This window comes from Rhea americana, unplaced genomic scaffold, assembly GCF_003343005.1.
Source record: "Rhea americana isolate MKP2758 unplaced genomic scaffold, rheAme1 scaffold_175, whole genome shotgun sequence".
In the NCBI taxonomy this organism is placed as follows: domain Eukaryota; kingdom Metazoa; phylum Chordata; class Aves; order Rheiformes; family Rheidae; genus Rhea; species Rhea americana.
In genome coordinates, this window is record NW_028185872.1 from 1,406,249 (window position 1) to 1,425,130 (window position 18,882).

Consider the following 18,882-nt stretch of genomic DNA (forward strand, 5'->3'; position numbering starts at 1 on the left):
ACCGGCCCAAGCGGCAGCGCTTCCGCTGCCGGCACATCTCGCACCGCGGTGGTGAGTGAGGGGCCGCGGGCGGGCGGGGAGGCCGCGGCGGCGGCAGCCTGCCCCCGGCCCCCGGCCCTGGCGGCTCGCTCCCTGCCCTGCGGCCGCCGCGGGTCTTCGCTGGTCCGGGTCGTGCTCATCTCCCCGGTACCGGGTGCGGGCGACGCTGCCCGGGCTGTTTTAGGGAGGATCTTGAGCTGTTGCCGCGATGCCGGTAGCTCGCAGCGGGCTTCTTTTAAACCTTCCTCCGATAACCTAATTTTAGGTGCCACCTGCTGACCGGAGCTTGATTTCAAAGCTGAATAAGTCTCCGAACTCAAAACACATCCGCTGAAGTCAGCCGGTTCTCCCGGGGACTGAGATCTTGATGGTTTCCACCTCAAGCGGATAGGTTATTTTTTTTTCTTAATGATTCTATAGTTACTATCTCTTTCTTCCTGGTAAGATAAAGGGCTGAGTGCTGTTTAGAACAGGTCCAAAGAGCGACCTTTTTGCCTCCAACTGTTCCACCGATTCATTCTGTGCTCCAGATAGTTCATCACTTGCAGCTCTAGTCTTGCCCTTTGCTTTCCAGCCAGCAGAGAAGGGAGATCTTGGAGCAAGAGCAATGGGGAAAAGATGGGCGACCCTCTCAGCACCCCGAAGATGCTCGTAAATGCATCGAGATGCGTGGCTGATGTTGTTTGCAGAGGACTAGGCTTGACCCAGTGCTCTCCTCAGGTGCTAGGTTCCTAGGACATCTGACTGTGGGGAAAAAAAGTATATGCAAAAATGTGATCTGGAGCTCAACTGGGAAGCTGACTCTGGTTAAAAAGTTTCATAGTAAAAGATAAGGCATAGAGTTATGTGGGGCGGGCTGTAAATAAGCACTTGGTCTCTGGTTTCTCAAAATTAGGTTAGTTTTGTATGTCTGTATCTCTGGATGCACTTAGGAAAAAAGGACTAAGTGCAAATGCCATCATATGATGGGAAAAAAAAGACAAATTGGAAATCAAAATAGTAGGGGTTCTTTTTGAAGTAAGTTGTTGCAGGCTGTTGAATACAATGCCTTTTTAATTTTAAGGCCGTAACAAGATCTTTTGGAATGCAAGCAGAAGAAAAAAATATGCAGCATAACTAGGGGGCATTATTTTTGGTTTTTTAGAAAAACTGCTGCCTATAACTTCCTAAATAAAACTTCTTACAAAGGGTATCAGTGATGTTCTCTTCTTGTTCTCTTATGTTAGCATGAGAATTACACTGCCTCTGATAAGTAGTGTACAGTATTACCCATTGCTTTGCTTTCTAGATTCAGAAAAAATACAGAGTTTGCTGTGATTTTTCTCCCCTTACTGTTGGAAACAGTTAATGGTTCAGAAGGGTGGTAAATCTAATGCCAATTGTTTGAATCTTGTCCTCTCCGTATACTTGCTCCAAGGCCTTATGGGTAGACTAATTGCATCTCGTCATCATGGAGAGATACTTTTTAAGTTTGTTTGGCTTTTTTATTTTTTTTTGACCATTTCTAAAGCATTAAGAGGAAGCAAGCATGGCAAATCTTATTCTGGTTCTTATTCCTATTCTGTGCTGGTGAAGGTTAATTCCTCCCTTTTCCCTGCTGCCSTATTCAATTTATGAAAATATTGTCAATCACTTTTCCAGTAAATATCTTGCAAAAGTGTTGAAGATGTGTTGGATCTATAGCTTAAACAGTTTTAAATGTTGTGATGATTTAGAAAAGATTGTTTCTTTATAATACATAGCTTTAAGTATAGCACAAAATGCACCTTTTGATTTGCAACATATATRTTAGCTGTTTCCTGGTCAATATTCCAACTTAAAAACTTTTGYTAACTTTTTGTTTCTTCATTTACAAACTTTTAGAAACTTGCCGATGATTTTGTCAGACTCTAGTMTGAGCTCTTTAATCTTTGTTTGGTCTCGTTTTTTTGTAAGGACATTAGTTAAGGTRTATAACCCTAAGCCTAGAACAGCTTTTAGGCTGTTTGCACTAAGTACTATTAAAACATCAAAAAAAAGTCTTACTGAATGGGATGATTATTCATTAGGCATTTCAAGACAAAGTCCACAGTCTTCGAATAGTTCTTTGTTCGTGTATATGCTGTGAAGTACATCTAGGGTAGTAGTACAGCCCTTAAATAACATCTCAGTAGCTTTTTTGCTCATCAGGTCCTATGAGATTGAAGATTGCTTACTCTTTACTCATTGTACTGTTTACTTTGTGACTTTAATTCCTGTGGGACTTAAGTTCTCAGGCTTTAGTCCTAATGTAGCTTTCCATGCAGTGTCAGATTTCCTATTGCATTACTTCTATCARCTTTAGAGATCAAGATAACACTTGTTTGGCTTTCTCTTTTCTGAGATGAAGCTTTGTATGTGAAATCTCCAAAGTCTGTGAATTTTGTTTTTACTTCTTTTTTAATGCAAGAATTTTCTTCTCTCAGTTTATAGCTCTTCTGTGGAAGCATTCCTGAATTACTGCTTCACTTCTGCATTATTGTAAAACTACAAATTGGTCATTTCTGAGATAAATAATTAAGTCTTGATATTCTGTACTAGAAGCCTCTGTCTRTGCCACTTGTATGGACTGGATTGCAGAGCCTTTTCAGAGAGGGTAGCATTAYCAGACATAAAATAAGTGTATATGCCCAACCTGTCTGTTAATAAGTTATGCTTTCTAATGGAATTTATTTCCAAGACTACTGAAGAATCACTGAATAGTYCTAGTTGGAAGAGACCTCTGGAGATCATCTACTCTACCCCATTTGCTTAGAGCAGGTTGCTCAGGACCTTGTCCAGTTGAGTTTTGAATATTTCAGAGAACAAAGACTCTACGACCTCTATAGGAAACCTGTTCAATTATTTGATCACTATCACAGTATTTTTTTTAACAGATTTTCCTGTATTTCAATTTGTCCCCATTGCCTCGTGTCCTTTCATTAGGTGCCAGTGAGAGAGATCTGGCTTTGTCATTTTTTTACCCTCTCTTGTCAGGTATTTATACGCTTTGATAAGATCTTCCATGAGCCTTCTCTTCTCCAGGCTAAATAATCCCAGCTCAGTCTCTTCTTGTATGTCAGATGCTCTAATCCTTTAATCTTTGTGGCCTTTGCTGGACTTGCTCCRTTATGTCCATGTCGCKCTCRTACTGGGGAACCAGGAACTGAACACAGCACCCGAGATACTATCTCACCAGTGCTGAGTAAAGGGGGGGGAGTTGCCTCCCTTGACCTGCTGGCAATGCTCTTCCTAATGTAGCCCAGGATGCTGTTGGTCTTCTTCACATACACAAGGAAAAAATCCAAAACCCTATGGACCTTCTCCTTGAGCCGATGCTTGACTCCTACTCTCTTTTGTTCCATGGCAGTGCTTTCAAAATTAGAGCATGCAACTTTAATGCTTGGGTATGGCTGCTTTGGTTCACAGGATGCTAAAGCATGCTAAGGAAGGTGATTTTTGTCTTGAGGACTTGAGAAATGTATGTAGTTTACAAAGCCAGTATATAATATGTAATTTTGGAGATGCATCTGAGTAAACAAAATGTCGAAAGGCCTTCAATAAGCCTAGCCTTTTTCTCTTACAAAGGCGAATGATTCAGTATATCCCTTCATTTGCTTGTTGTAGTTCCTTTTTCTGAATATGGTTTGTGAAAGCCATATTGCTGATTTAGAACTCCTATTTCAGCTAGTTTCTATTTTTTTTTCCCATTTCCCCAAAGCACTACAAGTCAGGCTTTCTGTTACTGACTGGTTTGATTCACCATACCTACCTCCATGATATGTACCTTGTTAAAGTAGTCATTTAAAGTTGTATTTTTTGATATTTCTGCCAGAAATTTTAGGATATTGTTTTGTTCACAAATTAAAGACTGACTCTGTTTTCCCTCTGTTTACAGTTCAGGTTGCATGGACTGTATTACCGTAGTTACATTTTATGACTCATCGTCCAGGTTCAGGGCACATTTCCCGTCTGTTGGACAACCACTGGTTGTACGTGATGAGATTCTTGTGCTTTTTTCATAGGTCACTTTTGCCACTCAGCCTATCAAATCTGTTAATTCTACTATCGAATTCCCTAAAATCTTGGTGACCATCTAATCTCAGAAGTTGCCGTGGATTAACTATATCGATATATGTTAAACCATGCAGACTTCATCATTTTGATTCACAGTTAGTTAAGCTTTTCTATGTAAACTTATCAATGCAATCTAACCAGATAAGAGCAAACTTGTTTATTGTGCGTGCATAAAATTGTATTACTTTAATCGCAGACTTAGGTAAGTATGTATTATTAGGTTTTGTTAATAGGCAAGGCCTTATTAGAACTTCTGTAATTATATTGTTTGCTTCATCACTACCACACAGCAACTAAAACTTGCATAGATGTTTTCATCAGCTGATTCATTTTCAGTGTATAATATTGCATATTTTCTGAGGGAGGGAAGGAGTACATCCTTTTCTAGTCCCTAACCAGGTTCATTTTCAAAGATTCATATGTGAAAAGTGATGTCCTAAGAGCTGCAGATTTTGCCTTAGGTTGTTGTCTGAGAGAAAATTAAATGTTTATCATTCTTTGTAGAATTAATGTCCATTTCATTCCATGTGTATGAAGTTGGTCTTTGCCAGCAGACTAAGGCTTTATTGACTGACTGATGCTGTTTCAAGGAGTGTCTTTGCAGTGAAAAAAGAGGTCCATTTCCTCTTTGAGCATCAACTGGGTTATGCGTTTAGGGAATAGCAGCTTCAGAGGTTCCCCCCCCCCCGGCATATTTTCTATCCTTACTCCTTCACTGTGTCTGAAATAGATTTCATGCATATACTGTTCCTATGCCTGTGAAGCATATTGCCGTAGCAAAGAAAAAGCCTTTAAGCAAGCCCAGGGCACCTGACCTCTGATTTGTATATTCAAAGTGTTATAGAAACCCCAAATAAGACTTTTTTTTTTCTTTTTTGATAAGATTACCTCGAGAAAGTCGCGTCGCTTGAGTTTCCTCAGTGGACTAGCAGCAATTCTAGGATTTATGCCTTTAGCCTCATTCTCATTTGTCCGGATATTTTTCCAAATATGTACATTTTTAATCCGTTAACTTTGAATTTATTTCCACTGGGATTGAGGAGAGGGTAAGGATTTTGTGCATATTTTGATTTTTGTTATTCTTACAGGTGCTGGAGAGAACCTGGAAAACACAATGGCAGCCTTTCACCAGTGAGTACAAATAGAACCAATAGTGTCTAGAATAGTGTTTTCGTTGTTTAATGACTGAAGCGATCACAAAAGATGGGACTTCCAGCAGTTGTTTTGGGGTACAGTGTTTTGTTTTAAAGGTGATCTTTCCTTTTAGCAACTTCTATGCGTTGCTAAATAATACTACAATTTAAAAATGAAGAAATTGGGAGTGCCACAAGCTTTAGCTTGTACACAGTAACATAGTAAACTTGCATTTGGAAATAGAACTCCTGAGCCCTTTTTCCTCCTGCTTTAACTAATAAAACACGTAACAGTACTATGTTTACTATCTCTGTGTTTAATGGAGATTCCTTTTTTCTTCAAGTCAGAGAAGTTCACCTCATATACATGGGGGGTAATCTTGGCTGCTTTGGTATTGGGGAGTGGAACACTGGCATGCTAGTTAATTGCAATGGTGTTTGGTGCCATGAGATGGCTCATCAGTTAAATATGTTTTGGAGGCTGCACAGAAGACGACTGAGGGATCTTRCAGCTAAGGGAAGATAGTGTAATAGAGCAGGATGAATTTCACATCAATTTGTCTAGTGATTACTGTTTTTGAAAGAAGAATAAAACATCAAATCCTTTTGGATTTTGAAATTAAATGTGGCAAACTAGGAAAAGCCTTTTTTTGATTAAATACCTTATTTTAGGCTTCAGTTTCTTTCATATTTTCTTACTCTGTTCTCTCAAGTCTCCCTCAGTTTGCTTTAGTCTTGAAACAAAATCCATTAATTTATAGTTACATAATAACTATTTGTAATTAATATCATACATTATCTTTTTCTAGATACATTGATATTTCAGGTTGTACTTTATATCAATATACTAGTTAATGTACAATGCTGGATTTCAGGAGGTTTGAATTTGTTAACTGCTATTGTGGCCATAAGCAATTCTCTTAGATATTCCACAGTGTCATAGTACTTAGTTCCCTCATCTGTATGGAAGGAGATGATAATTTGTTTTAGAGGAATATTGTGACTGAAGCTTTATTAAAAGTTTGCTAACTTTTAATACACTATCTACAGAGCTAATGAAAGTTTATGCTATTTTTTTTCCTACCTATACTTCATTGACAGTGTGTGTGAAAGCCTCTGATCTGAGGGTTTAAAATTGAGTTAGAAAGCCTTTTAAACCTCCAGCATTTAAGTAGTAGTGAATTATACCAAAGTTCTCAGAAATATTCCAAAAAGAAGAATGTCTAAAACTCCAGTTGCCAGAGAACAGTGATCAAATTGTGTAGGCAGCTGCTTCTTTTTTTGTTTTTCTTTAACTATGCTTTGTGCTAAATAACCTCATCAGTTTGTACATTTCCTTGTAGACTAGGTAGTGCCAACTTTTGCACCCAAACAGGGCTATTGAAAGTGCTGCCGCATTTTCCGTCTCCATGGAAGCTTAGCACAGCTTTCTGTGTTCTGGTCCTACTAGCCTGCTGGTTTTCAACTCTGCTAYTACATTTTCCTGAAAGTACTTTTATTTATTTTTTAATGGTTTCTTTTACTATCTGTACTGGCTTTATATCTATAGAATGAACAGGTTAGGGAAAGATACTTGTGTTTTTTTTCCCTTTTTTTTATTTTAGTATATTTATAAACTTACAGTGCAACTTTATTTCATTCTCAGAGGTGAATAAGTTGTAGGACTCAGTAAGGGGTGTACTAGGAGTCAAATCAGGTTTTGAGATGTTGCAGGTGTTTTGGCCATACTGTGTTTTAATTGTTTTTGACCATAGTGTAACAAATGCTCTGAGATTTTTTTTTAATGGTCACAATTATTAATAACCAAAATTCAGTTACTTATTTTGAGATTTTTTAGCTGAAAAATAAAAGCATATCAATTCTGCAGAAAGCAGAGTCACAGCAGTTATCTTACATTAGGCAACAGGTCTAAGTGTTGTGGTTGCTGTTGTAAAAGAGGTAAAGGCATCTCCACCAGTATGCTAGCAGAAGAAATTTTGTAGAAAGCTGGTGAGCCATATTGTGAAAAATCATCTGGATCGGCTCAAATAGCTGGTATAAACTAATCAATTTATAACCTATCAGATTTTGGAAGCCAAATAGGATGTGTCTGCTGAGCCATTTCTGCAGGTCTGGGCAGGTAGGTGTATTTGGCCATAGTGTTGTTGGATCCAAAAGACAATGCTTGTCTGCAGCTTGAGACCTGCCCTCTTATTTTTGTCTTTTTTGTGTTTTAGTATTTTACTATTGCTTACTATTAAAAAGTAAATGGTTTTACTTATACTTTTTATGTACTGACAGTGATTTCTTAAGTATTAGTAGAGTCACTTATCTTCATTATCATACTGCATTAAGTGTACTACAAGCTGTGTGAGAGGGGAAAAAAATAGTGGTAACATCCGGTTCTACACTAATTTGACCTATAAATTGTCTGGAAAAAAAGTTAAAAGCTCTTTGTGCCAAAGACGCTACTTTTGTTTGCACAGTAAAACATTTAATAGATTTGTGGGCTGTAGTCATTTTTTGGTACTGTATTGGAACTTTTGAAAGCAGTGGATTGGAACATGTATAGCTAATTCTTCTGCATTGCTTTTAAAAATATGATTTTTGCATTTTAAAATTACAAACTGTTTTTCACTGAAATAAAAAAATAAAGAAATGCAGTTTTGCTAGTCAAAAAAGCCAAAAGGCTGAATACCCTACTGCTAATTTCTTAAGCCTACTAACTGAAGTTACATTAAAAAAAAAAAAAAGAAAAAAAGTCTTTCACAWCCTTGTCTTTTTTTTTTTTCTTTTTGTTTATGCCTACTACAGATTTGATTAGCTCTTTAAAGAGCTTGTTTCTTCTAGTGGTAAATGTGCTGATACTAATAAGCATCACACTTCAAAAATTCTGAAACAATACTTTAGAAGTTTCTCAATAGTGAGAGAGTAGAGTGCATAGGCAGAAGTATGACTTAATTTCTGTAGAAGGCAGAGTCAAAGCTCTGGAGTTCAAATCCCATCTCTAGTTCATAGTATCTTGTTTATTCTTGCATCAGCTTTTTACTGCAACAGAGGTTATTTCTTGCTTTAAAACAAGGTTGTGAGGATTCATTGCATCATAAAACATCTAAAGTGCTTTCCCTGGGATTAGTTTAATTAAATAACATGTATATGTTAGGTTTGGACCTGTATAAAATGTGTGTTTGGTTCAAGGCAGACTTTTTCACTTCCAGTGCGGTTAATATAGGAACGGACATGTTGGAGCTAGATTGTCACCTGACAAAAGATGAGCAAGTGGTTGTATCYCATGATGAGAACCTGAAGAGATCAACAGGAGTTGATGTCAATATATCAGATCTCAAATACTCTGTAAGTTGAAGAAAAAAATGTCAGTGCTAGATGATGGGTAAAAATATTTGTAGAATGGCTGGAGGGAGGCTGTGTGCATGTATGTATGTGTGTATTTAATATTCAAAATCCAAGAAGAATATTTATCTTGTTTGACAAAGTTGTCTAGGTTCCCTGTGTAGTTGTGGGAGGAAAATTGGCACACTTCCAGAAGGTGATTAACTCTATTTCGTAGTAGCTTGGATGAATGGCCTTCTGGAGGTGTGCGTGTCATTTGCCATACTGGTGACAGAGCTTAGTCAGCCAGCTCATTCTTTTTGATGGGTAGAACTGGTAGATGAAATCCCACTTGCAATGACAACTTTAAAAGCCTACTTTGCAGAACTGCTTTTCTGTCTTTTATTTTAGTAGACTTATCCATGTTTTTCAGACAGGCATCTGAAAACATTCTTTCTCTTATTCAGCTGAAAATAACATAGGTCTAAGAATGCCAAACATTCAAATAAGAAGGAACAGAATGTTCACAAAATCACTTCTTAGGCAGGAAGCCTGGAAACATATGCAAAATATCATTTGTGTCCTTAAAGATAACTTACAGCTTATGGGTTATAATTCTTCTGTCTTTTTCAAGGAAAGTTGTGATTATGTCACAACTTTTAAATTAGTGTTCCTTCTCCCTTTAATTTTAAGGAACTTCCTCCATACCTCTGCAAATTGGATGTCACATTTCAGAAAGGTAAGTTTGCTTTTGCTACTTCAATTTACAGTAGTATTAACTACTTTTCCATAATTGTAGTGTGACAATTTCTTACTTCATCAAAGGGAACTGAGAAGTGAGGACTTGCTTCTATCAGTATCTTGATACAAGATGCTTTAAGACGAAAAGATTGTTATGGTTTCTAAGGCTTGGATTATATCTTTTCGTATCAGTAGATGCTGAATAAATTTAAAACGTGAGACATCTTTTCCCAAGTAAACATTTCAGTTATGCTTCAGAATGCTTATCTACTTCTTGCAACTGCTTTCCGGTTTCCTGGTGATTTCTTCAGAGGGTACTAATTTAAAATTCACAGGTATGAAAATAAATGGAGGCATTTACTTCTCAAGTGCTGTTGTGCTGGTGTACATTGTGCTTGAAGTATCACAAGCTGTCAGATAACGTAGATATTTTCAGGAGGATGAATGAAGAGTAATAGTTACAATACACATGGCTTAAAGATCAGCACGAATATTGCTGCAAGAGAGGAAGACCTAGAAAATGATTAGCCTGTCTTCTTGTGAAAATTGTGATTCTTGAGATCATGTTTGAATAAAGCAGACAAGCTAAAATTGAGTGCTTCTACTTTGAAAAGGCTACTGGAGAGGTATGTAGCTGAAGGGCTTTGTGACTGTCTCAGATAATCCTTCCATTTTTGAATTGTCTGGCAAGATAATCTTATTTTGAATTTCTCTGTTCAAAATTGCAAAATACTTTAAAAGAGGAAGAAGAGCACTCAGTTTAGCTCTGTGATATGTTATTGTTACTTATAATTTTTTTTATGTATAGTAATGAAGTGGGGAGAAGGTTCAGCTAGCTCCTTGGATCCACAAGCAGTTTGAGATGCTAAAATTTGGGATTTCTGTCTTCTGTTGCCCTTATTCAATGGACTTCTTCAGTAAATTCTTCCTAGAAGGAAAAATCAGCCCTGGTGAGGCCTCGAGTACTGTGTCCAGTTCTGGGCTCCCCAGTACAAGAGAGACATGGAGCTACCGGAGAGAGTCCAGTGTAGGGCTACAAAGATAATCAGAGGGCTGGAGTACCTGCCCTCCGAGGAACGTCTGTGAGAGCTGGGCCTCTTCAGCCTGGGGAAGAGAAGACTGAGGGGGGATCTTATCAATGTGTACAAGTACCTGAAGGGAGGGTGTCAAGGGGACAGGGACAAACTCTTTTCAGTTGTCCTGTGTGACAGGACAAGAGGCAATGGGCAGAAATTGAAGCACAGGAAGTTCTGCCTGAACGTGAGGGGAAATTTCTTCACTTGTGAGAGTGACGGAGCGCTGGCACAGGTTGCCCAGAGAGGCTGTGGAGTCTCCTTCTGTGGAGATCTTCAAGGCCCGCCTGGATGCAACCCTGGCTAACATGCTCTAGGTGACCCTGCTGAGCAGRGAGGTTGGACTAGATGGTCTCCAGAGATCCCTGCCAACCTTACTGATTCTRTGATTCTATGAAAATTTTCTTCTATTGGTTGGTCTCATTTCATATTAATGTCATTGCATTGGTATGTGGTAAGTGAGCCCCTGTTTGCTAGTTCAGGATTTTAATGATGCCTGCAGTCATTCTGTTGCTAAGTAATGACTGATTTGCATCAGTTTTCATTACTGAGGTGAGCTTGTCACAGTTGATTACAATCATACAAATGTAGTAAATTCTTTCCCAGTCAAAAATGTGCTATTTTTAGGATTTTTTTTAAAAACCTCAAAATAAAAAGTGTTTCAGTATCTTAGCTTTTCTTTGTATTATATTAATAATGGTCACAGCAGTGACAACTTCCTCTTTGTTTCTCCAGAATGCCACTGTGAGGGTAAAGATAACCGTATTCCACTCCTGAAAGAGGTGTTTGAGGCATTTCCACAAACTCCTGTCAACATTGACATCAAAATGAACAACAATGTGTTGATCAAAAAGGTATATGATAAACTACACTAAACTGAGACTGAATGTCACGTGGAAATGTTCAAATTACAAAAGTGAGTTGCTGTCAGTCTGAGACGCTGAAATATGTGTCCTTGGACTCTTTCATCCTCCACCTGTAAGATCTTGCTCCATGTGTAAAGTAATGCAGAAGACAGAAGAGAACTAGTGCATAAAGCACTGTTCGCAGAATACTATTGACTCCCTATCTCAGCATGAAACAGATAAAGGGATGCTACGTTGCTGGGGATGTCTTTGTTTTATATTTAATGTGAAGATTTAATATGAATTCGGTTGCCTACAAACAACCGAATCATAAATGATTGATGCAAGTTTAAAGATAAGTGCTCACAGAAGAGGAAATCTTTCCATCAGATAGTACATTGCCATTTTCCTTTTTAAAATTCTCTAGTTTTTCATGTAGGTGTAATGCTATTCCCTTTTCTGTTGTACTGAACACCTGTTTCCTCCCATTTAAAGCAACGTAATCATCTTAAGATGGAAGAGAGTATAGAATTATATTTTCAATAATGACTTGTGTAGTTGAAAAGTAGCAAATGGAGTTTCAGTTAAATAATTATGCACAATATAAGATTTGTTGAATGCATGTTAGGATTCTACTTTTTTGGTTTTATATTGCAGGTTTCAGAGCTGGTGAGTCAGTATAAGCGAGAACACTTGACTGTTTGGGGGAATGCCAATTACGAGGTTGTATCAAAGTGTCATAAGGAGGTAAGAACGGGTCCAAGCTTTGTTTTTCTTGACCTCTATTTCRCTGGATAGTGACAGTACAGAAAAGTAACCTGTAAATCAAGATGAGGTATTCCAGTGAGTATAGTGAGCTCTGTCAGACTTTTAGCGGTGATTTRAAGTTCTGCGCCTCGATTTTATTTTGCTTACTACATAATTAAGGTAAGTCAAGCATATTTAACAACATATACTCTGTAGTAAAATACTTAAGGAGAAAAACTTAATCTTGATTTATACTTCTGTAATAATACAAAAGGTCTTAGGAATTGCTGTTTTGGAGAAAGCCTGTTTAGCACATCATACATCATTCATCTGGTGCAAAAGCAATTTTGATGCAGATTTTTTATCGTGTGTTTTTTTTTATTAAAATAATGGATATGGCCATTAGCTGTCACAGTTATTGATATAAACCTGATTCACAGTTATGAATTGTATTCCTTTTTGTGCTGAGCAATTACAAAATTTGTAATTAAATTAATTTTATGTTTAGTCCAAGGAAATTACGCACAGTGATACTGATCTAGTTGAGAATATGGACATTGTACTGATTTATCTGTGCTCTGAAACAGGACAACRCTATTCCCTACCTTAAGAGCAGTCATATTTGTTCATTTTTCATAGCATCAGTGCCCAAGTACTTTGGTTCATAAACATCTTTTAAAAAGGTGGGTACAGTATAAGGAGCGGTGGATACAATATAATACTGTAACAAGTCCCAGTCAGATAAAACATAGTTTGACCACCCCCATTTCTGTCCTAGTGCTAGTCAAAGTGCTGCATAGTGTCTTGCAGTCTGGAAGGATGATGAAAACAGGTAACAAAAGCAGTGCCAGAATTGCTGACATCTTAACCTTTTCAGGTYGCTGCTGCCTCTTCAAATTGTGTAAAACTTTTGCTTGGATTACAAGTTACCAAGAAGAGTAATTTAAATTCAGTGGCAGACACAAACATTTGGCAGCTTATTCTTTAGGTACAAGTGCTGTATTTTAAACATGCATTCATGAGTAGATTTGTTTACAACAGACTCAACAGTCTACACAGGTAAGTTAAAATCTTTCTCTACTGCTTTCTACAGAATGCTGATATTCCAATCATCTTCTGTTTGCAACGTGTCCTCCTCCTTGTTGGCCTGTTCTACACTGGTCTGTTGCCATTTATTCCTTTCAAAGAAGAATTCTTGGAAATTCCAATGCCTTCAATCATCCTCAAGTGAGTTAGCCCTTCAGTGGGTGTTGCAGTGAAATTACAGTAACACAAGTGAATGCTAATGCCAATTTAAGCATTRATTTAGTATCTTCAAGGTGAACAGGCAGTGGAATGAAATTTTTCCAAGAGAAACTGGATGCTAAAGTAAGTAGGTACCTAGTGATCTAGTATATTGTTGCATAATTCCTTTTTAGAATTTACGATAAGGTAGTGAAGTTATGCTGAAGTACTGTTTTACCTGCAGTCTGAAGAAGTATGAGGTTCTCAATCATTTCTGGTGATTAAAGATTATACTTCCTGAAAACTTGAAGTCTTAAGGCTTATTTGAGTAACTAGCTTAAGTTATGATTCCTCTTTTGTTCTCAGGGTTCAGATAGTTTCATTGCATTGAAAGACAAGAATCACTAAAAAGCTTTTTATACAAAGGAAGAAGTCAGTCCATTTGAGTTGAAGTGCTTTAGGTGGAAAGGACARTTATAAAGCAAGTACTTAACACTTTGATAGTGTCTATCTCAAACAACTAATAATTATTACTGTTCTGTTAGTTTATGTACTCTTGTATATTCTCAAATGAAAGCTATGCAAAACTTCTGCTCCTCTATATTTCCATATTTAAGCTGTCTTAGGCAACTTTGAATCATACAGTTCTTGTAGGATATCTATGTATATCAATTTGTTTTTGATTCACAGTGTCTTTCATGGGGTAAAGCCTTTACAACACAGCTTGTGCTTCCCGATAGTGCATCTCCGTAGTGATATGTAGCAGTGCTGTGCAAATAGCTGATTTTCACACTTCTCCCCCTTTTTCTCAGCTGTGGAAATTGAGGCCAAATTAGTCTGATTAAGGCCAAGAGGCAAGTTAGTATCAGGGCAGATATGAGTTTTCAGGTGCTCTTTGTTTCTTGTACCTTACTCAAAATGCTGCTGAATACCCACCTCTGCTGCTTCTCTTYAGTGTAACACGTTTCTCTTATGTAACTCAATTCTAGGTCACTGTCTTGAAGCCAAAGGGATAATACTGCGCTCTGATTTGAGAAACTATAAGACTAATTCTTCATATTTCTTTTGCAGAAATATCTCGAACAGTATTTTAATCTATGTTGCAGTATTTTTTTTGTTCTTTCTCAACAGGTTGAAAGAACCACAAAAGATGACAAGAAGCCAGAAATTTATTATCTGGCTAGCTGACACGTAAGATTTGCATTTTTTAATATTTATATTTTACCTATATATTGATAGTTAGTCGAAGCAACTAAGATTAGTTATTGTTATAACTACTTGTTACACTGTAATTTCTTTCACTGCAATTTCTTTCACTGCAGCATATTCAAATATTTTGTAGATGTTCCTGCATGTCTTTTTTTTTTTATGTATGTTCAATTAATCCATGTGTAGGTAGATTCAGAATATAGCTTTCTCATTTCATGGGATTGTTTCATAATATTGTCAAAGAAGGTACTGTTTGGTTTACATGGAATATTTAAGTTTCTAAGGGTACCTATGAGTCAAAAGAAATTTAATCTTATGCTTTCAGATATTGAACTTTATTGCAATATATGACTTCTAGTTCTTGCTTCTGAGACCTTCATATCTTGGTTTGATTTCTTAAGTGGCCAATTAGCAGAGTTTTCTTGTCCTTGGATTAATGAAGGATAAAATCACTTTTGAAAGCAAAAGGATTGATTCATCAGACATGAGAGAATAACTTARCAGTGAGGAGAGAACACCTGCTAGGTTTGATCTTCAGAAGAGTTAATACAAAAATCCACTGCTAATATCAAAAAATTTCTATCTGTGTTAAGTAGTTTTGAATAATATTTGAACTAAACTTATGTTCTAACTTATATTTTGTTTTTTATCATGGAAACTATTGAATCTAAATGTTCTGTGAGGACTTATTACAGAACATCAACAGATACTGAAAACTTCATGTACACTTCAAATTTTTGGACAAATATCTTTCCCCTTTCTACAGATTGCTAATGCGTAAGGCACTTTTTGACCACCTCACTGCACGAGGCATTCAGGTACAGTGTGGCAAAACTGAAAATAAATCTGCTTGGTAGCTAGAGAGAACTTGAATCAGCCAGACCTGCCCTTTTAGATAGAGTTTTGTATAAACATTATGTTTCTTCGAAGTCTTACCCTTGCATATGATAACTACCGTTCTAAGCTTTTTTTTTTTTTTTTTGGTTTGGGGGGTTTTTTTTTTTTTTTTTATTTTAATGATAAGGTATTTTTATGGTTTTGCGAATAAGTTCTTATGTTCATAAAGTTTGGTGCAAAGAGCAAAGTCAGGATTAATATAATATGCTTAGATGGTTGGTTTGAAATAAATGTATTCCTTCAMCTTTGTTACTGAGAACACTTAAGATTTACTTGGAAGAAACTTAAGTCTACTCAACTTTTCACTCTTGAGGGTGTTAGGTTTTTTTAATGCTGGGTAGATGGCCTGTATTCTGAAACAGTCTGCTGTGTTGTTAGGATTCATAGSTGCTTTTTTGTCCTTGAACAGTACCTATGCTATTATATTTGCAATTTTGTAGTTACAAGGGAAGAATTGTTTGGGAAAAGACTCCTTACTTTAATTTTTTTTGTTTGTTTGTTTATTTCTTTATTTTCCTCCCACCTTCAAATTTAAGCCTACAAAATCTGCTGAATTGTTCATCGTCTTTTGAGCTTTTTACTAAATATTTTAACTTTTGGAATTACCTGAAGACTTTGGCACAAACTGAACTAGGAAAAAACGCCTTTGAGGGTAAAGAGGGATAAGCAGTTGGATACTTCACAATGTCATGCCAAAGACACGAACAAAATAATTTTATATGTGGCGTCTCTCTCATGAAATGTTTGAGGTCAAAATTTATTTCATTTTTAATCTRTTTCTTGTAACTTTTGTCTGTCTTTCTGTTATCTTCAATCTTACAGGTGTACATTTGGGTACTGAATGAAGAACAAGAATACAAAAGGGCATTTGATCTGGGAGCCACTGGAGTGATGACAGACTATCCAACAAAGCTTAAGGAATTTTTACACAATTATCCAGCGTAAAGGAAAAAAAATTGGAAAGAGCTTGCAGAATAGATTGAGACAAGGATTTACTTAAATGTTTTCAGCAATGTACACCCAAATCATTTTGAAAGATATAACTGGATGGTCTATTGCCTTGTTGTCAAGTTGCTATATAATATAAAAATTGTCTATTTATTTTAAAATTTTAATTGCATAGTTTACACTTGTAAATAGTTTGTTTAGCAAGGGTGCACTTCACTAATAGTGATGACTAGGAAGACAGTTGTTTGCTAGAGTACCTGTAGATCATAAGCGTTATTTTACCTGTCACATGTGTCCCTAAGCAAACATCAGGGTGTGACAATTATTCCAATCACATTCTAGTGGGCAGAAACTAAAGAATTTCTGAAATCGTAGCCTCTCTATATATTACTTGTGTTGCTTTTAGTTTTCAGATAACTTGTAGGGCAAAAAGAAAAACAACACATGGGAGAAATAGAAAGCAGAATATGTGATTATCTAGATAGTTTAGCCTGCAAAGTGTAGTCAGTGAAGGCAGTCACTYTTCTACCAAAATTAACTCACTTGGTCAATATAGATTTACTAAATTCTTTCTGATAAGAATGTTGAGTTTGAGTTATGATTGTATTTGGTCCCTTTCTGAAGTGATGGTAATACTGTGATTTATYGGTCAAGGTCCAGAGTAAGCATTTAAGCTGGGTTCTGGAGTCACTTGCTGTGTGTTCTGGGCACCCCTACCAGAGTCTAGGTTTGCCCCTGGTTCTGCCATGCTACCAAGGTATGGCAGCAGCTAATTCCCAGAAGGAGGATTACACCTTCTATAGACTTTTTGAAATAATCTTTTCACAAGGGAAACCTATATTTTAGAGACATCTTTTGCACTTTTGTTGTTCTAATATTCTTTGGCTTGATGGATGGGAAATTATTTTCAGGATGAGGGATGAAGACGACTTAAGCTTGGTCAGGAGATTCAGGAACAACTTAAAAGATTCCTAGGAGAGTAACTCACCCAAAGCAGATCTATATGTATACTTGTCAGAGGAGGAGCAGGTGTCAGTCTAGGATCTATGTAAACTTATGGGATTTTCTCTCCACAAGAATCCATTCAATATTTGTGAAGATTTTTTACATGGACACAGGAATAGGAGGATTCCCCTAAGGGGAACGGGGACATTCTACTGGAAAAAGTCAGGAAACCCCAAGTGTGACAGAATAGGGATAGATAGGGGCTAGGTGAACAGGTGCCATTGTTTTTTGGTGCTGYCATGTTAGTGTTGCGATTTTTCAGAAAGAATTTGATAATTTTAGTCTAATTATACACAATAACTGATATGAAGCTCAGTCACTTAATCATCAGATATTGCTGGAACAAAGCTATTGTTCAGTGATGTCATTGACTTATTTTAAGACACTTCTATGTAGAAGTAGAACCAACTACTGCATTTATAGTTTAAGTGAACACATGGTGATGGAGGCAAATGAGTTAATAGTGTACTTTTAAATATGTATATGGCTCTAAATAGACATAGATTCAGTTTCTTCTTAATTTAATCAAGCTTGTTGCATGTTGAACAAAAGAGAGGAAAAAGCAACTTCCTAAGTATTTCTAGGAAAAAAAGATTCGATGATTTATTACATACTAAGCTTCTTATCTGCCCTTCAAACCAGTTACACTCTGGTCAGATAACTGCTAATAACCAAGTTAGTGACAATTTTGCTTGTTTTCTAATAGTCAGAGAATAGTTATAGAATAGGCTCCAAATACAACTCAGTAGGTAAAAGAAAAAATTCTACCCTTTCTGTCTTAATTTGGTTACTATCCAGTATGTTGTTCCAGATAGTAAATTTGTGTGATTTGGTGTTTTTCTGCTCAATTTTATTGTTATCAGATATTCAGCACATACTTTGATTAAGATGCAAACGTAATTCTAATTTTAGAGAATACTACTCTCACTTTAAAAATAAAACTGTTGTTTAAGATGGGAAAACCTAAGTTTTACACTCCTGATTTCTGGACTTGAGCTTTCAAGGGACAGGTGATAAGTTATTTTCTTTCAAGTTTCCCTCATCACTGTGTAAATCAACTATTTTGCTATAGTCTATATTGAATCACAAAGTGTGGTTATTAATGACAAACATTCATTTTTTTCATAATTTCATTTTAATTTTCCTTTTTCTTTATAGCAGTGGAGGAGGAAACTTCTGCCTCAAAGATGCTCAGCACATTCTTCAATCACTAGTCGTCCTATGTGTGATGTAGCTTTTGACTGCCCTATTTGTATTTAGTCTCTCTGATAAATCTGCTACTTAATAGCTGAAATCTGAGTAAGTCAAGTTACGTTTGAGGAAAGGGTTCAGAGCTGGGAAGACTGCTGTGTTTGTTCATATTTACACATTTGGACTTCAGCATAAGATCTAAAGTTTGATCTCTTAAAACAGAATGTTGCATGAATGAGGTCATGAATCTTGAGCACCATTATATAGGGCTTAGGCTATGATAATTGTTTGTAATAAAATAATACAAACCTGAGATTACTGTACAGACACATAAGAATGTTCTATCAACTCATTGTTTTGATATTCCAGAACTCACTGWGTGATTTTTATTATTTATTTATTTTTTCTAACCACTTGTACAGAAAAGCATTTGTTGAGATCTTGCAC

General features: G+C 36.6%; 1 protein-coding gene across 1 annotated transcript; it reads left to right on the forward strand.

Annotated features, from left to right (window-relative positions):
- Positions 1–6: 6 nt before the first annotated feature.
- On the forward strand, positions 7–18,494 carry GDPD1 (glycerophosphodiester phosphodiesterase domain containing 1). The gene is made up of 10 exons (XM_085301340.1): positions 7–51; positions 5,202–5,244; positions 8,444–8,579; positions 9,249–9,294; positions 11,105–11,223; positions 11,872–11,961; positions 13,055–13,188; positions 14,317–14,376; positions 15,161–15,212; positions 16,114–18,494. Exons 2-10 carry the CDS (start codon positions 5,228–5,230, stop codon positions 16,234–16,236), a joined length of 777 nt encoding a protein of 258 aa, XP_085157466.1. The 5' UTR covers positions 7–51; positions 5,202–5,227; the 3' UTR covers positions 16,237–18,494.
- Positions 18,495–18,882: the final 388 nt, after the last annotated feature.